General features: G+C 34.3%; 1 protein-coding gene across 1 annotated transcript in view; it reads right to left on the reverse strand.

Moving 5' to 3' along the window:
- Nucleotides 1–23,631, reverse strand: part of COPB1 (COPI coat complex subunit beta 1) — a 31,455-nt gene extending 7,824 nt beyond the window's left edge. Inside the window, exons 1-16 of the mRNA XM_061203059.1 lie at nucleotides 23,539–23,631; nucleotides 22,677–22,829; nucleotides 19,188–19,417; nucleotides 18,596–18,765; nucleotides 16,933–17,047; nucleotides 15,630–15,722; nucleotides 13,520–13,657; nucleotides 11,481–11,600; nucleotides 9,965–10,072; nucleotides 9,735–9,881; nucleotides 8,867–9,012; nucleotides 7,562–7,658; nucleotides 6,292–6,452; nucleotides 5,309–5,429; nucleotides 1,286–1,513; nucleotides 942–1,121 (exon numbers count right to left, since the gene is read on the reverse strand). Of these exons, the coding sequence (XP_061059042.1) occupies nucleotides 942–1,121; nucleotides 1,286–1,513; nucleotides 5,309–5,429; nucleotides 6,292–6,452; nucleotides 7,562–7,658; nucleotides 8,867–9,012; nucleotides 9,735–9,881; nucleotides 9,965–10,072; nucleotides 11,481–11,600; nucleotides 13,520–13,657; nucleotides 15,630–15,722; nucleotides 16,933–17,047; nucleotides 18,596–18,765; nucleotides 19,188–19,417; nucleotides 22,677–22,767 (2,145 nt within the window). The 5' untranslated portion in view covers nucleotides 22,768–22,829; nucleotides 23,539–23,631. The remainder of the gene's footprint in view (nucleotides 1–941; nucleotides 1,122–1,285; nucleotides 1,514–5,308; nucleotides 5,430–6,291; nucleotides 6,453–7,561; nucleotides 7,659–8,866; nucleotides 9,013–9,734; nucleotides 9,882–9,964; nucleotides 10,073–11,480; nucleotides 11,601–13,519; nucleotides 13,658–15,629; nucleotides 15,723–16,932; nucleotides 17,048–18,595; nucleotides 18,766–19,187; nucleotides 19,418–22,676; nucleotides 22,830–23,538) is intronic.
- Between the last annotated feature and the right edge of the window lie 424 nt (nucleotides 23,632–24,055).

A 24,055-nucleotide genomic window follows, 5' to 3' on the forward strand; every position in this document is an offset into this window, starting at 1 on the left:
AACTAAACCAGTCACAAAAGGATAATACTGTATGATTCCACATAAGGTACCTAGAATAGTCAAATTCATTAGGATAAAAAGTAGAATGTGGTTGCCAAGGGCTGAGGGAAGAAGGGAATGGGGAATTATTGTTTAATGGGTATAGAGTTTCAGCTTTGTAAGATGAAAAAAGTTCAGGGGATATAGACGGTGGTGATGGTTGCACAGTAATGTGAATATACTTAATGCCACTGAACTGTACACTTAAATATAGTTAAGAGGGTACACTTGATGTCATGTAAACTTTACCACAATTTAAAAAATAAATTGAAAAATTTTATAACTGTAATATTGTCAATATCAATTCCCAATTCCAAGGGAGAAAAGTGTTTCAGTAGTTCCTATTCTGCCACTGATCTTATCTTGGGCAACAAAACCAATTTGAGACTGTTACTCATCTAATGGAGGAAGGATTAAACCAGATTTGTAAATTTAATATCTGAGTAGAGAGAGACTAGGACAATTTTCCTAATGAAATCCTATTCGGAACTCAATATATTAAGACTATAAAAGTGTAACTGTCCTGTTTAAAGTAGCAGGGGACAGGAGAAACTTGAGGGCAGGGTGTGGGGGAAGAGGCTAGTGCCCTACCTTTTAAAAGCTTTAGTCAACCACTAAGGATCCCTCAGTGCTTTGTTTCAGTTTATGGTAATTTGACACACAACTGGAACAAGTTAAAAATCATCTCTGGGACTTACAGTACCATCATATAGTAAAGTATCAGGTTCCACCGAGTTTCAATTCATGTTTAATGAACCTATCAATCAGAGTAACTTGACAAAAACTGATGCTGTACTAGTTATTTTTCCTTTAAAAAAACAGCAAGACCAACAACTTCCTGATTACTACTTTCTTAAGTAGCCAAGTTAAATAACTCACCAGTGTATTTGACATTTTGTTACCTTGTTAAGTTTAGATGCTAGGGGATCTGCTGCCTCTTTCCTCTGTGTGTTACCCATTGCTGCCAGCAAACTCAGCTGAAACTGATCTTCCTTGCAGTTCATTTCATTCTTAGCAGTTAGTTGCACGAAGGAAATGGGGTCATCAGGCTGTACTGTCACATTCCTCTTTTCAGATTCTTTCTGTGTTGAAAATACAATATACCAACTTTCTTTAATATGGAAAAAAAGATAGCTTTTTGTAGGCCTTCAATAGGGACAAGCCCTCACACGTGAGGACTGAAAAATCAACAGCAACAACAATAAAACCAAAAAGCACTGTTATGGCTTTATCATATATACCTTACCTTTTGGGATAATTTCTCTTCTTCAAGTTTAGCAGATAACATGTGAGAAAGGGACTGTCTGCATTCCTTATTGAAAATGTCATTCATTAAAGGTGAACATTCAGATAAAACCTTGAGGCACAGGGAAATTCGATCTACATCATCATCTGTAATTGGCTTCTTAGGAAGAGAGGATTTTCCCAAATGCAGGATAGTGGCCATGAGCAACATTGCCTCAGCAACAAAAGACTAGATAAGGAGAGAAATGGCTTATTTATTGTCAGGCTTCTCCAAATGCAATAGTGTCACTTTATTATAACTCACAATCCAAGAAATAAACCTAATTTTCACTTCACCTGAATAAGATTTCAAATATTTTAGATTTTATCTCCCTGTTTTTTTGCACCCTTTTCCTTCCTTTCTATTCTAACTGCCACCCTCGAAAACCTTCATTAACCCTTAATTGATAGACAGAAGTGGTTTTTAAACTATTTTCTCTTACTCTAACCCCTCACAGGCCAATGCTATCTTTTATCTTTCCAACTACGTAAAGTTAAAAGAATGATACACTTTTCATGGATTGTTAATATTCTGCTATAATTGCTTTCTTACTCTACCTATATAGGTACACTTATTTTTTTGGCTTAACGTATGAAAGTAAGAATCTTTACCTCATAAATGCTTTAGCATACATCTCTTAAGAATCAGGACAGTTTCCTTTATAATCACAATATCATCTCACTTAAGAAATGTAACAGTTCCAAAATATATCTACTACACTCCAAATTGAACTAAATCTTCCTATTTGTCACAAAAATTTTTTTTTTTAAATCCAGGATCAGTTTCATGCATTTTATTTGACTATTATTCTCTTTAGCCCCTTTTAACCTAGACCAGTCCCCTGGTTTTCTGTGTTGTTTTCCATCACAACGATTTCTTTTAAAGAACCCAGGCTAGCTGTTCTACAGAACGTTCTCCACTTTTAGTTAGAGTACAAGATGGATGATGTTTTGCATATCTTATTGTATTGCACTAGGAGGCACATAATGTCAGGTTGTCCTGTTACTGGTGATGCTAAGTGTGATTACCTACTATCTTAATCTTTATTGGCCACCAATCATTTCACTCCACATGCAAATACCTTCAATGATTTCCTACAGCCTTCATGTTGAAGTCCATGTCACTCAGCCTGCTATTCAAGGTCTTCCACCAGTGAATTCGACTTACTTTTTTAGTCTCATGTAGCATTATCCTGACACATGCTTTATGTCTTTGTCAAAATGTCTTTGGCTAAGTATTGATCAGCATACATACGTGAAAAAACTACCAGAAGCCTGGGAAAGAACCTCAGAAGAGTAAGTGTGATAATCCTTTGAGCCTAGATATTGTCTCCAGAAGGAGGGGAAAGAGGAGGGGGACAGAAAAAAGTAGCTAAAGAAATAACGGCCAAAAAATTCCCGAATTTGATGAAAACTACAAAACCACATATCCAAGACGCTCAATGAACCAAAAGCAAACAAGAAAACCACACCAAAGCATATCCTAATCAAATTACTGAAACTTGAAATTATAGTGATAAGGAGAAAATCCAAAACCAGCCAGAAGAAAACGGGACACATTACACACAGAGGCACAGGAGCTACATCTTGATAGTACCGAAAGCCAGAAGACAATGAAGCAACATCTTTACAGTACTAAAAGAAAAAAACTGTCAACCTAGAATGCTATATCTGCAAAGATATCTTTCAATAATGAAGGAGAAGGACTTTTTCAGACAAACAAAAACCAAAAGAATTAACTGCCAACAGACCTGCACTACAAGAAAAGTTAAAGCAATTTCTTTAGGCAAAAGGTATATGATACCAGAGAGAAAGTCAGATCTACATGAAAAAATGAAGAGTGTCAGAAAAGGCATAAATGAAGGAGAGCCAGTATGGTGATAAACAACCAAACTTCCTTCTGCGTTGTACCAAAGGTCACAAACTTGCTGAACCAGGTATGTTACCAGAAACCCGGTTCTCTAAAGCAGGTATCAGCAAATGGTCTCCCAACTTGCAGAACTGAGACACAAAATGCTGGAGATTTTTAAAAAGCATAATTTAAAGAACAGACAAGACCTGAATAAATAAATAATGGCCCACAGAGAGTTACAAAGTAAATTACTGCCCATAAATAAAATTAGTCAATAAAAAAGAGATAATACACCTTGTAATTTACCTGACCCTCTAAATCTCATTTATGGATTTATAAGAAATCTATATGATGGAAATTCTTTTAAAAATCCTTTGAAAGTCCCTAATCTAAAAATAAAATGTCTAATTATATGGAGGTTTGAGTAAATGAAAGAATCTAATGGAATATTATGCAGCTATTAAATATTATTATGATTAGGAAGGGTTTAGAATAACATGGGAAAATGTTATAAAGTTAAGTGAAATGGCAGTATTGTAAAACACAAAATGATCACTACTAGGGGAAAAAGTGATCATTATTAAAAGCCATAATAAACTCTTTCTGAGGAAGGAAAGATTTTTGTTACTATATCTGGTAATGTAATTCCATCTTTTGATGTTTCTATCTATCTCCACCACAATATTAACAAGATTTGTACTTCAGTGCTTTAACCATGAGTGACTTTTTTTCTCATTGGTTTTTATTACATCACTCCTTATTTTAGCAATGTGAAAAAAGATATGAACAAAAATAAAATAAAAACGTTCACAATTCTACCACAGAGATTTTTTTTTTTTTAAATGAAAGCAAAGTAAAGATTTTTTTCAGGCAAATGTAAGCTGAGAGAATTCATCAGCATCAGACCTGCATTATAAAAATAATCAAGTTCTTTAGGCAGAAAGAAAATATCAGATAGAAATCTGCATTTATACAAAGGAATGAAAAGCACCATAAGTGGTAAATATGTGGGCAAATATAACTTTTTTCTCATTAAATAAAATACTTGGAAGAAAATTGACTATTTATAATGGATGAATGGATATACAGAAACAGCAGATTATACAGCTTTAAAAAGGAAAGAAATTCTGACAATGCTTCCATACAAATGAACCCTGAAGACATGCTAAATGAAATAAGCCTGTCACAGAAGGACAAATATTGTATGATTCCATTTATATTAGGTATGTAGAATAGGCAAATTTATAGAGGGAGAAAAGTAGAATGGTGGTTGCCAGGGGCTAGGGGAGGGAGTATAGGGAGTTACTGTTTGCTGGGTAGTTTCAGTTTGGGATGATGAAAAAGTTCTGGAGAGGGATAGTGATAATGGCTGCACAACAATTTGAATGTACTTAATGACACTGAACTGTACATTTAAATATAGTTAAACTGGTAAATTTTATGTTATGTACATTTTACCATGAAGAAAAATATGAAAAAACAAAACCAAAAACCCACCCAGGAAGGTACGTGAACTTTGTCCTGTTCCCAACTCTCAACTTCTTACAACTTGCTAAGTATGTCCCCCCGCTTCCTTACCTGAGTCTGGACACTAGATAAATAAGAAATGGGAAAGAAATGGTGCATATATGCTAAAAAGATAACTGACTATTTACAGCAAAAATAATAACAATATATCATAGGGTGGATAACACGACATGTAGAAATAAAATATAGGACAATAACACAAAGGATGATAGTAGAGGTTGGGTGGAATGAAAGTACATTATTGTAAATTAGTATACAGTCAGAATGGTCAGACGCTACGACGAAGGTATGAACTGTAGAAACGGGAATACATTTAAGAGGCACTTCTAGGATAAAACAGACAGTAACTGACAGGATGAAGATGCTGGAGGGAGAGACATTTCCTTCACTGGGCCCTGACTAATCCCAGCAAGCAGAAATAACCTCATAAACCCTTGTATCACTTCCACTGGACTAATCACGCGCTACTGTTATTACACTACTTTGTCAATTTTACAATCATTAGGTTATATATATGTTATGCTATATCACTTTGTCCATTTCCCCAACTAGAGCATAAGCTCTCAAGATTCATTTCTTGGGTAAATGTAGGATAAATGAACTTACATTTTGCTTTTTCTTCTCTTGAACCAAAGCTACATAGCGCAAGGCAACCTTGGTCAGAGTTGTGGCAAGCGAGGCAGCCACAAAGAAATCTCCATCCAGAAGGAATCCTCGCAGGGGAGGTCTGCAAAGCAATCAAGAAAAGTGAAAGCCACCAAATTCTCAGCCGCAGGCAGCTTGTGTATAAACGACTCAAGGAAGCCTACTGAATGTTCTCAGTGCCACCCTTCAGTGACAGGGATCTCAATTATGGTTCCCTCTTTAGCTCTCAGAACAAAAAAGGAAAAAGAAAAAAACACATGGCTTTAACACTTATCTTCAAATGATAAAAAAGCTAAATGAATAGGGAAAGAGAAAATGGTTAAAGGTGCATATACTGAAACCAATGAGCTACATTCAAACCCCAGCTTATCTATTATTTATTGTGTCCCTCTGGGTAAGTTGCAAACCTCTCTAAGCCTCAAATTCCTCTATAAAATGTGGTTAATCAACAGGATACTGTCAAAGACTATATGAGACAAACTATTTAGCCCAATGCCTAGTACATAGTAACCATTAAAATTTTAGGCAAATTTTCATCAACTTCACTATAAAATTGAGAACAAAATAAGGAGGAAAACATCAAAATTTTATTCCATCCATCAGAAGTGGAAAATCTTCAAAATGTGTTTTCCAAAGGCAACAAAACTCAAATATCATCAGTTACCTTCACTTAGCATTTTCTACATAAGTAAAATAATTTTAGTTTAAACAGAACACAGTTATTTCAATGAGAACAGTTATAAGGAGCAGAGGATTAAAACTATTAACACAATTTCTGGGAGAAAGAACTTAAAACATCGTTCTCCTTTCAAGTATCTTATATGGCAAAAATTTCCATTTGGGTCAAAAGAGTAAACTATCAATAATAAGAAATCCTTTGAGTGTTTTAGACACAGGAGTAATCATAGAGGTGTAGCTGGCAGGGCACAGGTGCCGCAAATTACCTTTCTTCCTCTTTCTTTGTGGGTCTGGAACTGCTAAGGGCACTCTGTGTTGCATAGGTGCCCATTTCAGTTACCAACTTCTGAACTGGCCCCACAGTTATTTCTTCTTCAGGTTTTAATTCACCAGCTTCTTTTTTAATTTCTGACTCTACAATTGGGATCTAAAAATCAATTGGAAACATCAATTTAGCAATAATATCAGTAGCAAGCAAAACATATTTAAATATTCAATCATTTCTATAGTTCTCTACAGAACTATTCCCACAATGGGATTTTTGGAACTTGGGACTCTGCTTTCAATTTTCACTCCTTCCCAGGATAATGTAGTGAGAACAGGGGCATTGGAGTTGGATGCCACTTTTAGTTGTATGGTTCTGGGCGAATTAGTTAAACCACTTTGAGCCTCAGTTTCCTAATCTGTTAAATGGAAATCTTAATTCTTTCCACACAAGTTACTTAATAGGAAAATGCTCAGGACACTGACTAAGACAAAGGGGATACTCACTAAGCCTTATTTTTCTTCTCCATCCCTTCCCTTGAAATACTAACCAAAACCAGCACCCATCCCTCCATAAAATGAAATAAATCTAACTTATTTGTACATAATAACTTCACCAACTTCCTCTTTTAAACCAAATGGATACTATGTATTTATTTCTCAACACCACTCTATCATCTAACTTAACAGCTCTAAGAGTCTTCAATCATTATCTATCGACTCCTTTATTATATAGATGAAAAACCTGATGTCCAGTCAGGTTAAGGGACTTATATCCAAAGTCCCAGAGCTAATTACTGGCAGAAGAAAGACTGGAATCCAGGCTCCTAACAAGCACTGTTCTTTCTATTCTACCATATGGTTGTTTGGATGAGGAAATACTGCCAGTTTTAGTACATAAATACATATTCTAAAGTCAGCCCTGTTCTTATAATATATGCATTCTTTTTTCATAACACAGAGGATTAAGCAGAGTTTTACAAGTCTTTTTCTTTTTTTAAAACACAGAACTTTTTGTTCAAATAAAATCTTACCCAGAAGGGTAAATAATACAGACAAAAGAACAGGTGTTATGGCTCAATGCAGGGGAGGGCAACTCTCCTAATTTCCCATTGCCCAAAGGTTTAATTATCTGTGTAATTAAAATTTTTTCAGTGTTCTTCAGCCCAAGCACTACTAAATAAAAACACAAAAGCAAATCACCACATAAAAGTCAGTTTACCAAAGTAAAAATCACCATATAAAGTAGCATTTACTAAAAGTAAAACATACCTCCCCAAGGGACCTGCGGACCTCAGTCATCACACTCTGAATGTCTTCCTTGGTACTACAGTATTCTCCCAGGATCCATAATGCTCCTCGGTAAATCCTATAGCAAGAATACAAGTTCTGAAACACTGATTCTGCCAACAAGTCTTGAAGCAGTGATCTTTCTTTGTGAATTTAAGCTTAAGCAAGAAAACAATATTCTGCAGTTGTGAGGGACTATGGATGAAATCTTAAGAAAGAATATAACAAAGACACTAAGTTTCTTTGATTCTCTCTTGAAATCACAAGGATTAAAAGGAAAGTTAAGTGTCTTATCCATCATTTTTAGGAACATTCTACAACTGGTAAACCCAGTAGTAAAAATAAAATACCAAAATGTTTCCCAGAAAGGTGTTATCTTCCATTTAGGACCAAATCTAAAGTAAATTTGATTTTATAACTTACCACTACAAAAAATGTATTATTTTAATATAAAAAGTAATTCACTGAAGAGGCAGGATGCTGAAAAGAACAATGAAAAAGGAAGGAATGCAGAGGATCACAACAAAAAGACCAAAAACATAAAGAAAGCAACAATTTTCTAATTAAAAAATGTTAAACTGAATAAAGTCTTCAGTCACCTTTTCCCTAAGATTTTCATTAAATTTATTCAAAAAAATTCTAGAAACTGAAGCTCTAAGAGATTAGGGCTGCCAAAAGCTAAACTTTGATATGTTTTTTTTTTTTTTCCAGAAAGGAAGCACATCTTTCTCACTTCTATAAATATCAATACATTTTCATATCATAAAACCAATGTTGTAGTCCCTTCTTTTCTATACAGGCAGATATAATGCAAGTCTACTACAGTCTATCAGATGATTTACATGAAGCAAAACTTGGATGCAACGTCCTTTCTCATTAGCAAAGGCTATCTATCTGAAAGGAAACAACTCAGATTTAGGTTGTATTCTCAATCCTTCACTTCAGTAAATGCTAAAGGGGGGATATAAATAATAATGGTATCCCCAAAATGATACCTTTTAAAAATACGTTCCTTAGTCACTTTAGGATTTACAATGTTTTAGAGGAAATGAGAATAGAGAAATCTACCTAAATCACATGTACCAAAAATTTTATTTTGCCCATAGATTATGGGTTAACTAAGGGTGAGAGTAGGGGTGACATGTTTCTGACATTTATTTTGTCTTATTTTGTCTTGACTGTGTTGAGATACCTCTCCTCCCCTATACTGTCTATCAACTGACCCTTAAAAATAGAAATTGGTAAAATGCTTATTTGACTTTACATTTAAACAGATTTTAAACCTACTTGACAGATTTGATAGCATGAAAGACTTCAAGCATCTTCTCAACAATAAGCATTCTCAGGTTATCAAAGCGCTGAATGGCTTCACGAACAAACTCCAAGACATCAGCAGCTGCTGCTTCATTACTGTCACTGAGAAATTCCATTAACTAAAAGAAAAAAATGGATAACGATTACATATTTTCAGAAAGAAAATTATCTAAGGTTTAATAAGTAAATTAAACAAGTTTACAAAGAATATAAATAATACTTTTCAAATACACAACAAAATGTAAGTTGAGAGACAAGCACCATTATGTAAACAAAGTCATGATGGCTTTTCAGTTTATTACAAAACACATGACAAAACTGAAGCTGGAAATCCACAATTCAAAATAAATTAACTGGACACATCTAAGTTGTAACTAAAAGTAAAATCATTTTAGAGAAAATTCAGAGCTCAAAGTCAAAATTTCAAATTACAATAACATACCTCATTTATCTGACAATGACAGAAAACAAAATATTCTGGGTATGTTAATTTTTCCTCTAATTAAATCCTTCAACTTTAAGAGGTAAAATCCCACTGAATGATCTATACACACAGAATAATTTTACTTTAGGGAACTGTAACAAACATTAATTGCAATAATATGTGGAAGTATTTTTGTCACTATTTTTTTGTTTGTTTATTTTTTTGGTGAAGATGTAAGAGAAAGAAGTCAGAGTCCTTATCCTTTTGAGCTTAATAGTAAACATAAAGATCCCTTCTGACCATGAGATTATTGATTACAGACAGTTGAGATTTCCAGAGTTTAACTGTTAAATAACTAGAATTTCTTAATTTTTATTTTTAGAGAATTTCAAAATTAAGACCACTGGAATTACATACCACAGGAATAACATTTGCAGCCATATCTGGAAATCGGACGGAACAGGAATGCAATGTTCTCACAAGGAGTTGTCTGTATTTGTCAGTATCTTCATGCTCTGACACATTATTTGTTTTAATCACTTCCTTCTTAAGGACAATAACCAGCTATAGAACAAAGTAAAAATAAGTGAGAATGACATCATGTTTGGCTTGACAGCTTATAAAGTGCTGTCAAAGTTTTGTTTTACCTCTTCGACATTCCTAGAGGAGACAAGATCCAGTGCTAACTGCAGAGTTTTCTTGCGTACTTCTAAGTCTGGTGTGCTCAGTACTCTTAGGATGTCCATAACCAGATCCTGAAAAAGAACAAAAAAATCCAGAATTAACACCAGTATTTCTAGTCACAAGAAGAAAATCCTAACTGTAGAATAAAGGATTCTGTCCCTCATAATCTTAATTCTTTGATCTATAATAAAATCATTACTGGTGGAAAAACCAGATAATTTGAGTCGCCTGATATAAGGCAATATGAAGTATATAATATCACATATGATGCATTCACACTGAAAATGTTTACTCGTGACTCTATCAAGCTTTAGCTCAAACTTACAGTTTATAGGAAATACAAAAGTCAGAGGAACAAGCTAAATGACACAAAGAAAGTAACCAGACACATCCAGAAGACCAGACATTTGGTCTGGTCTCTTGAACAAGTCAGTGTCATGAAAAAATGATACTGCTCAAATTAAGAGACTTAAGGAACCATACATCACAACCACATACATCACAACCAGATGTGATGTTTGGTCATGAACTGGAAAAACCAAACTAAAGGGCGTTTTAGGGACATCTGGGAAAACTGGATAATATTAAGAAATTATTAACAATTTTGTTAAGTGTGATAATGTTATTTTGGCTCTGCAGGAAACTGTAATATTTTAAAGGAGCATAATTAAAAATCTATAGCAAGTAAGTATTTTTAAATATAGCAAAAATATTTTACTTCTTTAAAACTTTCTATTTTTAAAAATTTCTCTGATAAAAATGTTCTATAAATTTTAAGAATGAATGAACTGTATAACCTTCACTTACATCTGCCAGTTGTTAATATCTTGTTACATTTGCTTTGTCATACTCTCTCTACTCCTAAATGTTTTAGTGTATACTCAAGAATAAGAAAAATTTCTTATATAACCACCGTAAAATTCTCAAATTCAGAGAACTTAACATTGATAACAATACTATTAACTAATAGAGTCTATATTCACATTTCTCCAACTGTCCCAATAATGTCCTTTATAGCAAATTTTTTGTTGTTATTCTGATCCAGGATCAGCATTGAATTTAGCTCTATTTGTACCATGGGGCTTTATTTTTATAACAATCATTCTCACAGATTAAATAGGTATGCTTATAATTTTCTAGAATCTAATCATCTTTTATTGTCAGTTGGTATAATTATTTTCCAAGAAATGTAAATTATATTAAAATTAAAACAAATATATCTCTACTGCTAAGAACACCAAGTGCAGTACAAATAGAAAAGACAAAAGGTAACATATTAATTCATGTTCGAAATGTTTCTTTATAACAAAGACAATACCCCAAAAGGCTATGGTGCTTCAAGAGCTACACCTTAGTTGACCAAAATTTAAACTGCCCAATCTCCAAGCATTTAAGCTAACCAAGACAGTAAGTCTTAGGAATTATCTCAATTTGAAAAAAGATTTTATTGAGGATTTCTCTCTTTTAGAAAATACTTACCTGTAGTACTCGTTCATGAGCAGGATGTTCTTTCAATTCTATCAATCGATCCAGAACTATGAGCTTTACATTGTTGTCACTCTCCTTAATAATTAAATCAATGTAACACTGAGCAGCAGCCTATATGAAAAAAGAAATATATTTTAAGAACACATTCACCTACCTTAAACACAGAATCTGAAAACAAGAAACAAAGTCTCCAAGAAACCAAAATACATTTACCACTCCTGCACTAAAAGTTTATGCATTTTTCCCAGAGGAATGTGCCCGTCTATTTCCCAAGTTCTAACGAATTTCACTATTTTTTCAAGGTTACAAAAAATTAGAAGCATCACAAATTAAAAGGATGAAAAGGGGCTGTTACAGGCAGAAACACTTGTTAACAGGCAAAAATTAAGGGCTGAACCTAAGGAACAAGGCAGAAAAAAGCTGACAGAGAATCCCAAATAGTTTAGCTATCGAGCATCTTTTAGTTTAGGTGCAAACTCTAACACACCTGCATTACAGTACAGAAAAATCAAGAATATAAAGATGGCCCTGAGTCATTAAAAGCAAAGGACAAAGGAGCAAACCTGAAAGAGCTCCCAATGACCAAAGCTAGAACAATTTGATCAATGAAATAAATAATAATATTGGATTATAATCCACAGAATAAAATACCCATATTGATATAAAGAAAGAAAGAAGGAAAGGAGAGAGGGAGGGAGGGAAGAAAGGATGAAGGAGAAGGGACAGCTCCTCCTTGCGGAAGAACTCCAAATAATACATGTAGAATAAGGGTAACAGAAAATCACCATTAGAATATCATAGTAGTAACTGCTGTAGAAAAGATTCACTGATAGGTGCTAAAATTAGTTGGTGTAAGTCAGAAGAGAAATAGGATATTTGTACAGTTTCAAAGTATCTTCTCAAGATACTGATTGATTACAAAAGGAAAAATCATAACTCAACAGTGGAGAAATCTGGCAGACACCACCTTAACCAAATGATCAAGGTTAACATCACCAGTAAGACAGTGTATCAGCATCATATACTCCTAGATATGATACACTGAGAATGGTGCATCACTTCTGTGGTATTCCCCCCACCACCACCCAAATGCATAACCTTAATCTGATTAGGAAAAAACACCAGACAAACCAAAATTAAGGGATATTTTACAAACAAACTGACCCAGTATTCTTCAAAAGTGTCAATGTCATGAAAAACAGGGAAGGGCTGAGGAACTGTCACAGACTGGAGGACGCTAACACATGACAACTAGATGTTACATGGGATCCTAAACTGGATCCTGGGACAGAAAATGATCTTTAGTGGAGAAACTGGTGAAATCTGAATAAAGTCTATAGTTTAGCTAACAATATTGTTCCAATGGTAATTTCTTAGTTTTGACAACTATACAATTGTTATGCAAGACATGAACATTATGGGAAGCTGGGTGAAGGGTAATGGGAACTTTGTCCTAGTTTTGCAACTTTTCTCTAAGTCTAAAATTATTTCAAAATAAAAAGTGAAAAGAATTTTTTAAGTATTGGTGGCGAAAGCAGTAAATTCTCCTATTTATACAATCTGGCTTTCCAGAACAGTTCATTCTATGAATATAGTAGGGGTTCTTCACATAGTCTTGATAGAGTAAACTAAAAAAGAGAAATATTTCATTACTGAAAATATTCACTGGAACTTTTTTAGGGTCCATCCTTTAGGATCCAGTATCCATTTTCCTAGATCTAGTTTTTAATGTAATTAAATTATGGGTGGAGATCTTAAAATACCAGTATCATTCTCCAGAAACTAGAAATACTGCTATTCTCTCTCTGTTTCTCTTGCTCTCTCTCTATATACGTATGAAAGCAGAAGGAAAAGAAGGAAGGTCAGACTACGTAAGAAATCAAATAATTTTTTAATATTTGTAGTTATTTCTATGCCATGTAATGCCGTGTAACCACACAGTAAACTGCAATGTCACTAAATCATAAGTGATAAGATAGCGTATCTATCATCTATTTGGCAACCCCCCTCCCCCCCAAAAAAAGCAGTACCTTGATTGCAGTAGGTGCACTAGAGAGTGTCACTAATGTTCCAGCGGCTTCATACTTTACAGCAGGGCTAGATGACTGTAGTAAGTTATAGATGCAGCGAATGAAACGAGCCCTTTCTGATGGATTAGCATGACAGACCTGGAGAAGAAAACATTTAGGTTTCAATTGACTGCAGGAACACTCGCTTTCAAATAGATTTTTTAAATAAATATCAGCTTACGGGATGCTAGTTTTCTTAATCTGAAAGCTAAGAATAGTCTTATAAGGACACCTGAAGATGTCGGCCAATGTCGGATGAGACGCTGTGACACAACAGTGGTAATTTCAGAAAGAAATAGGTTTTACTTCAAATAATTGTTACAGCTACTCAATCCATTTATTCATTCAATAATACTTTATATTTCCACTCTTTCTATAAAGATTTTTAGATGGCTCATAATTAAAGATATGCGTACTATACACAAGTGAAATAGAAAGAGAAAATGTAAAGTAACAAAGGAAGGACAACACATTAACTAAGTACACTAATATGGGTACTGTAATAGGTATTAAATTTGGTCCTACATTTTTATTCTGGATGTCAAGTCAAAAAGGGAAACATGATGGATTATATAAATCTCAACAGCTGATAAAAGAAAAATACCAATTCTTAAATAAAGCAAGAAAGATAACCTCTTTTTCAAGTACTGCTACTTATTATTTGGGGCCATATTCAATGTTGGGAAGACAACTATAATTTTCTATCCCATTCTAAATGCATCTCAATACCTTTACCTGTGAAGCAAATATTCCTTACTTTTTCTCTTTTGAAGTCAGTATTTATGTTAGATTTTCGTAAAATGTATAGTCACATCTCCATTACTCCAACATGACTCAAAACTTCTTCCCTCTTACTATAACCTGGACCCTACCAGACAAAGAAGTCACTGGATAGCAGAGAATCCCTATTTTTGAGATTCTCAGTGGCATCCCTAAACCATACACATGAATTATATTTATATATATTACACATATTATATTTATATATTTATAGTTCTGGTTTCATCTTAAATGCCAGTTCCAAATTACTGGGTACCCTGTGTTGAAAGGGGCCTCTTTCCTGCAGAAGCAAAGAGGCTGTAATGAGTGAGAGTGTCTGCTAGGGGTATTCTGTCCATGCCATCCTATTCAATAAAAGTCATTCCTAACAAATATTTTTGTTGGCCTCCAATGGTATCAATAGCAAAACTGGATGTTACTGCATCTTTTATTTTCTCAGAACGTTAAGATGCAATCAATTCTTTCGAAGGATGTATCAAATTAAAATGTTGCCAATAAAGTACTTCATTTTAAAATCCAAATCTCTAATCTAGTTTTAAACTTTCTGTGAGTCAATGGCTTACAATGTCATATGAACGTATTCAAAGTCTTTCTATTCTCTTTTACAAACAGGAACAAAAAAATACTTAAGACTTTTTTTTGGTTTGTTTTTAGATTTCCAAAGTAGTCTTGTGTGGGGACTGCCCTGGTGGTCCAGTGGGTAAGACTCCGCGTTCCCAGAGCAGGGGGCCCAGGTTCGATCCCTGGTCGGGGAACTAGATCCCACATGCATGCCTCAACTAAGAGTTCACATGCTGCAACTAAGAGTCCGCATGCAGCAACCAAGAAGTCCCCATGCCACAACTAAGAGTCCACATGCCGCAACTAAGAGAGTCCCCATGCTGCAACTAAGAAGTCCATGTGCCGCAACTAAAGATCCCACATGCTGCAACTAAGACCTGGTGCAGCCAAAAAAAAAAAAGTAGTCTGGTGTGTATTCAAGAAAAGATCTTGACTTTTATTTCAAAGCCTAATTCATAATCTATTCAGTGACTTAGCAGTACACAACAATTTCTTCGCAGCTGTATTGGGTCAAACCATGAGTTTTCATAGAATTCTCTATGGAGGTTTAGAAAGAATGGAAGTATTTGGAAAATATGATAAAACAAAGGGAGTGGGGGAGACTTTAATAGGCCATGATATAAAATATTTCTACTGTTAAAACATATTATCCTAGCAATTAAGCAGCATCCCAGAGACTACTTAACCTTATCTCAAACTCTTAATTTTGCCCATTAAGGATTAGTCTTACCTTATAAATTAGTTCAACAATAACCAACTGAAGAATGTCTCCAAATGTCTGAACTTGATCAATACAAGTACTTAGGTAATCCAAAGCTCGATCCTGAAAAAATAACAATATATTTATCAAACTCAACCTCATTCAATAAAAGGACTTAATGAACTTTAAAAAATATATACAACTAAATCTAAAACAAATGAAGAAATGAGGGCAAAGGAAAATTAATTGAAGGAAAAAAATGAAGGTTAACACATAATGTAAAAGTCAAATATATTTTCTAGAAATGGGCCACAAGTCTAGGGTCTGAATTTTCTAGCAGCTAAACCAAGTAGAAAGACATTATGTATTACATGATTCAGGGTATCCACACAATCAAAACAAACCAACTGCTTATGAGCACAGTTACTTCTATTTCTGAGACCCAAAAGAAAAATCTCATTGATTCTCACACACTGAACACTGTGATATAGAGAACTATGGCCTCAACAACAGATCTACAGTAAAAGTATCAACAAATTTTATTGAACTATTTCTGATTATGTCCCTTCATGCAGGTAAACAGTATAACAGCAATAACACAGGTCAATAAAACCAACTCTAGAGAACGACAAACATTGTGGCCCAAATAAGCAGCTTTCTTATAATCTTGTTTACAAAAATAAAATGATAGCATCTAGATTTCAGAGGAATGGATAGATTCCATACTTTCCAGTCTTCATGCATATTTTGATAATAAATACTGGATGGTACAAATTCCGAGATTAGATGCCACCAAGGTATGCAGAGTCACTGCTAACCAGCAGAAGAATAAACTTTAATCACCAGCGGAGCTGGATGTACAGCTGACATTTACTTATGAAGTTTGAAAAGCCTAATAAAGACATATCTACATTGAAGTCCACCCTCTTTTGAAGCTATGGCTCAGGACAGACCCTACAAAAAGCTATTTTTCTCCGTTAAACAATTTTAGATCTATACTAAAAGAAGGAAAAATAAAGCCCCAAAGCAGAGTGCCACAGCACATGGCCATAATAATTTCAGTCTGGAAGAACTGTAAAGTGGCTGCTATTAAATGCTTCTCTGATGTTTACTTTAAAAAAAAAGAGTATATACTTAAGCAATATTCCACAGAAGGAATTTTTTTTAATTCTATTTTTATATAAATTAAGTTAAAAAATCTAAAAAAGTCAAAATACACAAATCACATGTACTATAAACAAAATTATTGACTGAAAACTTGATTAGGCCTCTGAAATATCTTTAATTCTCATTTAAATACAGTCATAAAAGTATTTTTTAAAAAGTACTTCACCTGATCTGCATGAATAAGCATCATAAATGCATTTCTTTTGCAACTTGCATCCTTCTCATTCACCAGAAAATCATGTATCAGTTCAGGAGCATCAGGTATAAGATGTTCAAAATTTCTTGAAATAAAACAGGTAATATCCATATTTAATAAAAATCTACTTTGTTATTTTAGTAACTCTCTGGACACTACCAAAATTAACCTTTATCAAACCTTATAACACCATCAATTTTTTTGCTTTTCAAAACTTTAAATCAATTAGAAAATTTTGAGTATGAATCAGAAGCTTACATCTTCATCTATTAAGTTATCAAATTATATGTTTTCTAAGTCAGTACAGAAAAAGCTGATTTATCCAACATGCTACCTATCAACTGAATAGCTCTAACAATTCTCTTTCATATACTTTAGGGATATAATGTTGATGCTCATAATGACAACCTCAAGGTACTGAAAGATCCTTCATTAAGAATTATTAGAGAAAAAAAGTCCCTTGAATTTTATTAATTATGCACTGTATTTATTTACTTACTTACTTACTCCTTATTTTGAAAATTTAAACTGTTTGCAGTATACAAAACAATGAACACCAGCTTAATAAAAACGGTCACCTAGCTTTAACAATGATTAATTCATAGTCATTTTTGTTTCACCTACATCTCTAATTACTTCCTCTCCTTCCATATTATTCTTAAGCAAATTCCACACCACATTAACACTTCTTCTGTAAATATATCAGCATGCTTCTCTAAAATTAAGGACTCTTTCTTTTTTAAACTAATATTAATATCATTATCATATCTTAAAAACTGTAACAATTCCTTACTATCATCATATAGAAAGTGTTCAAATTTCCAACTGTCTTATGTCATGATTTTTGTGTGTATATTGTAGTTTAAATTCTGAAATTTGTGTAGTCTGTATGGTAACTTTCAAAGAACTCTACATTATTAACCAGAATACCACTTTTCCTAACAGACAACAAAATCTAATGTAACAGTAAAAGAACTGTGAAATAACTTAACAATCAACTATTAAAGTACAAAGATATTTATATAAATTACATTCTAATTCTAAATAAATTGACACCAGTGACTGTAAAAACCAAGCATTCCAGCCTCATCTAACTCATTCTTTTAAAGTCCAAACTTTAAAACTGCCTTTTTAGAATGGCTTTTAAAGTCCAAAATCTTCAGCTTTCTAAGGACAGCAATCAGCTGAGAATTGCAACCCTTCCTATTAAAAAAAGTTCCCTCCTTAAGGCTTCTAAGTGTAAAAAGACCTACATTCCACAAAAAGAGAATTCTAAAATAAGGTCAAAATCTCAAAGCTATGGGCTAAGCAAGTTAATAAATTAATTAATTGGGCTGGAGTACTAAAATTGAGAATGATAGGTAGTGTCATAAACTGGAAAGTGCACAACCTGTTTAAAGGGGGCCATATTCACTTTCAGCAGATTGTCATTATGCAGAAACCAGGACCCAGTGTTGCCAGATCTTTCAACTTTTCAACGTTAACAACTTAATGATAATAAAGAAAAAATGTTCAGGCTAATCAAAACATATTTGCAAGCTACATACAATCTGCAAGGAACCACTTTGGAACTTCCAGTCTGAAAGACTGAACAGTCCTCACAGAACTAAGCCAAAGGAAGACCTTTATTTACCTATAGATAGTATAGATTGCCAAAACAGCATTTCTTCTAACATAGCTGTGTCGATGCTCCAAACAAGCACGGATAGCTGGCATTAAAGGTTCCAGTAATTCTGCCTCTTTCAATTTGCAAAGAAAACGAAGAGTAGATCCTCGAATAAATTCATTAGGATGTTGAAGGTCCTGATATAAAATTTTATATATGAAATGTTGAGTCCCAACATTTTACAAAAAACCCACAATTTTTAAATACAAAATTTTCCAATAAAAAAGTCAGAAAGTAGGTTTGAGGAAAAAGACCTAGATTATTACACAATTTCCATCACATTCCTGTTGATTAAAGCAAGTTTTACTTATCACATCAATGTCTTATATTCTATGTGTCATTGTTTTTTATTAATAACATATAAAATGCATGGGAAGTGTCTGAAAAAAGTAACAATAAAACTTTTCACAGTAACTTTTTACAACTTCAGTTCCAAATATCTACAACCTACATCTTACCCAAGATTTAATTTTAAAAATTAAAACAAAGCCCATTCCACCAACTTTACAATTATTTAAAAGTCAAAGCAATATTTGGAAATAATAATGGTTTGGTTTACCTTTCTATATGCATCACATACAAGGATCATTTCGTGTAAAAGTCTCCCATCTGGAGTTGTTTTAGGAACAATTTCCCAAAATACCAGAAGTAATTTTTTGATGGTGTGATCCTGAAGAGGTAGCACAAAGCGAATGATAGTCATCAGAAGTCCAGGAAGCTTTTCACCATTCAGAATCATAATGATTACTTTCTTCAAAGCTTCAGTCTTTGACTTCACATCTCCTTTTTCTGATTCAAAAATTCCAAAAAAAAAAAAAAAAGCACAATTATTTCAAAAGAAAATTTCTCAGATAATTTTAAAAGCAATTAACAAAATAAAACATTTTCTCACATTATCAGTGGCAATGGTAACAAAGGTACTAACCCAAGTGACAAGGGTTTTCCACCTGGCTTTGACAAAAACAAGCTGTACGACTCTATACAAGTCATTCATCTCTGAACCTCATGATTCTTTACACATGATATAAAGGCACTGGATTAGATCTTTGGTCCCAAACCAATGGAGTTAATGCAGAAGCCGTGAATCTACAGGTGCACCAAATAATGTATATCTCAAACACACATGTAGCTATTTTTCAAAATTTAAACAGATGCTGTTATGTGCTTCTTGAATTCAAAGTAGCTTTTAGTCAGTGTGTATTTTCTAAACCAAAGTTACAACCACTATTACGGGGGTGGGGGTGGGGATCAGTGACATGTTTTCAAAATTAGGAAAAACCTCAAACTCAAAAAGGTTGGGAATTAATAGACTAGATTAATTCCAAAATCCCATCATATTTCTACAGGCTATAAAACTTTAGAATCTTTCTTAAGAAATTACCTAAAAAATTGGAGGAAAATTAAAATGTACTGGATTAGTAACCATTATTTACAATAAAGGATGATGCATTTAAGATAAAATGCTCGTTTACTGTACTTAACCTAAAAATATTTGCTATATGTTATGCAAAACAATCTATAATTTCACATCGTTATTACTGCATACTGAAGAATTTATGGTAAAAATCTTTTGGATCCAAAATTCGAAGACAGAAATATGAGACAAGCACACTCTACTACAATTGTTTAAATCATGAAAATAAACAAATATCTGGGAGAGGGAAGAATGAAGAGGGATGATAAAAGTCTTTAATAATCAAGAGGAAAAGAAGAGAACTAGAAGTAAATTTTCAACAGAACATATGTGGCTATTAAAATAGTTCCTGTTGTTGCCAAAGAGACAGAGACTGTGAATGACTAACTGGTAGAGTTATAGGAAAGATTTAAGGTTCAGAAGAATCGTACTAGGTAAATCAAAAGTTCTTTCTAGCCCCCAAAAGCTATATATCTATTACCAACTTGGTATGATATCTTAACATGTTGAATAGAGAATATCCTCAGGTATTTGGACTGAGAACACAGTGAGGGTTACTGCCAAATTTATCCCGTAAGGGTCAGTAGTTTTGTTTAAAACAGACTAACTTCTCATGCATCTTTCCATGCTTCAGAGTATTACATCTCCTGCCACACATGAAAAAAAATTGTGTGCCATATCAAATCAAGAAATGAACTAATGTAAAAGGATGAATAAGTATCAATCTGGGCAAACCTTCAGTTTTTAAGTCATGAGGATGACAAAAACAGCATCAGGAGAGAGGACAGTACTACAAAACTACAAAATAAGACAGATAGGCAAAGTTCTAAGTGGCTAAAGTTGTATTCACTGAGTCTAAACAGGTTTTCCTCTCTTTGTCCCAAAACTTCCTTTATGAATATAAAAAAAAAAATTTTTTTTTACCTAATCTGTTTGATCGTGTAAAGGACACAAAGTCCACAAGACAATACCCTATCACTGTAATGCTGATGGCTTCTTTTGTTCCAGTTTTAGGCTACTTTTCATGAATTAGCAAATCCAAAAAGCTTAGCACGATAAAAATCCACTTGTAACTAAAGGTTAAAAAGTTTTAAAAGTAAGTTTATTAAGCAAACTTGTAAAAAGTCAACACCATTTATTTCAAGTTCCCCTAACCCCAATTTCCATTTATTCTAACAATTCAAATTGAGGTGAAGAATGCTTCTTTCCACATACTCAAAATTTTCAGAGCTTCTTTTCCTGTGTGAACACTATCAAAAACATAGAAATTTTCAAATATCAATTCAATTCACCAAAATATACTCCAGGGAATGTATAGTCATCAGGGATCACATCCAGTGATTAAAGGTAAAGGGTAGTTAAAGCAACTCACTATTTCACCAAACAAAAGTATTTGTTACTCAAATTGGAAGCTACTCCTAAACTTTTTCTCATCTCAACTCTTTTGCGATAAAGTAAAAAATATACAAAAAATTCAAGACTACTTATTTATTTATTTGGTAGGTGGCAGGTAGTTAAGAGTATTTTTACAGTTAAGGACAAGTTTTGTTCCAGCAATAAACAGCAATAAAGTTTATTGTACCAGCAGTAAACTTAAGTATTCTGGGGGGTTAAAAATTAAAACTTTTAAATTATGAGAAAAAAATAGTACTGAAAGTTTATTCATTAATTTGCATTCCATTCTACTATCTGACATGAACATGAAAAAAAAAGGAAATACAGTACAGGTGGCTTTTGTAAACTAAGGATATCAGTTTAAATGCCATAAAAAAACATTTCTTTTTCCTTCTCTAAAAACAGACCTCAATAGAAACCTAGTATTGAGTAACCTAAATCAGGAGATATTCCATTACTGCTGATTAAGAGGTGGGAATATGCAAGTAAAACATCATCTCCTTTCAAACTGCAAACTATCTTTTAAAAGATACTCTCAAGGTTTGAAGCATAATTTTCCCTCTAATCTGTTTTAAACAGTAGTTATCAGTTTAAGTTAAACTTATTTTTAGTAGTTCAGTCAAACAAGAATCATTATCTTGGAATATGCATTACTTAAAAAATTTCTGACAGAATCACTCACAAAAAGGAGATACAGTATACACTTTTAAAATTCAGAAATATAGTTTTTGTTTTCTTCTTTGCATAAATGCTTTAAAAATGAAAAGCTTAAATCTTTCTGAAAAATATACATATATCTCAGTGTTGACTTACTTGTTCAACAGGTAGTGAACCCAAAGAACAAAGTTCTTTTGGTTTTACAAGCTAAGTAATATGAAGTTAAGTGCACAAAGGAATTAAAACATTCAAATACACATTCTCAACCTGTTATTTACAGAGAACTGTCAGCTACATTTAAACCAGACATTACGTTATCTTGAGGAATAGTTAAAAACTAAACCATTACATTTCTTTAGCCCCACCCCACCATGTTATAAGCTAAACTGAGATGTTTTATTTCTAAAAACCAATATTGCAGGCCTAAAGGTAACACATTTTCATTTTTAATAAGACAAAGTTCTATTGAAGAGATCCTAAGAAAAAAATTAAGGCAAAAATTAAGCATTTCTAATTATAAAGGAACTTGAAAAGCAAATGAGCTTTTTTTCATTTCATTTTCAAAGTATTATCAAAGTTTACCTAGATCATTTTTTAAGCTAATTTCAGAAGGTGGTTCTGAATCCATTGGCACGTTAATTAACGTATAGCATACGTTCTCAGCAGCCGTCATGGTTTCCGGTTATAGCCAACTCTCGATACAAGATTTAAAGATAACGGATGCCAAAAAAAAACCTAGAAAAATAAATACAAGGATATCATCACAAGCGAAAAAACAAAACAAAACCAAAAAACAAAAATAGAACCAGTAACTATCGTGATCTTTCTTGTCTTTAGTTCATTCAGTTTGGCTTATGAATTTTAAAGTATTAGAAGGGGAGGATCAATCTATGTTATGTTGCATAAAAATAAATCCTGATATATTAAAAAACACACACTTGTCAGCCTTGGCCTAAGGTATATTATCTCCCACCGCACGATCCCGCCCGGGGTTCAGAATGCTGTACTGCAGAACTAAAGCCCACAATACAGTGACAGTCCCCCAGCCCCCCAGCCCATCGCGATATAAAAGTGATTTTTAAACATAATACACAATCTGAACTTCTGAAGTTAAAAGAGCCCGTGCACGAATACTCTGCTGAAACCTTAAAGAGCTTTAATGCGTTCATCCGTGGGACGCTTCCCCGTCCCTTCCCTCCTGCAAAGCAAGCCCCGGCCCGAAATGGCGAGCCCCGGCGCCCTGGGTCGGAGAAGACCCCCGGCCAGTACGCAGGCCGAGATGGGGCGTCCCGCCCAGAGCCTTCCAGTCCCGCGTTCCACTTCGCCAGGCCCGGACGCTAGCGGCCTAGTCGCTCCCCTTCCGAAGCTTCCCGCTAGAGCGCGTTCCTCCGCCTCTGCCCAGCCCAGGACGACTCTCCGAGATTAGGGGCTTGCGGCCCGCTACCTGACTCCGAGGGGCAGCGGCTGGGGGAACCGCGGGACCGTGTCCTCCGGCTCCAACCCGCAGCAGCGGCGGCTGACCAGCAAAGTCCTAGGCTGACGTGGAAGGGGGTGGGGAACCGACCCAGGCCACAGCCACCTTAGCCCCTACGGCAACTCAGAGAGGACACGCATCTCCGTTCTGCGTCTGCGCGCTGCGAGTACGTCGTAAGCATTTCTAATTCTAAAAGAACTTCGAGTCTCTTCCTCTTCTCAAGCCCTTGGCCGCTTTAGGCCAAAGAGGGAGCTGGGAACACATACTTAAGTTTTCCCTGCAAGCTTGGGATAAGCGTTGAGGTTATTTAAACGCGACTTAGAAATTGTATTTTCTTCCAGAAACGGAAACAACCAAGGAGAAGAAGTGCTTGGACAGAAAGGAAAAACATTTTACAGGGCTCTGTGGCCCAGTGGCGAAGAACGCTAGACTGGGAGCTGGAATCCCTTTTCTAGCTTACCCACTAATAAACTGGGAAAGTAGCTAA

Source organism: Eubalaena glacialis, chromosome 10 (assembly GCF_028564815.1).
Source record: "Eubalaena glacialis isolate mEubGla1 chromosome 10, mEubGla1.1.hap2.+ XY, whole genome shotgun sequence".
In the NCBI taxonomy this organism is placed as follows: Eukaryota; Metazoa; Chordata; class Mammalia; order Artiodactyla; family Balaenidae; genus Eubalaena; species Eubalaena glacialis.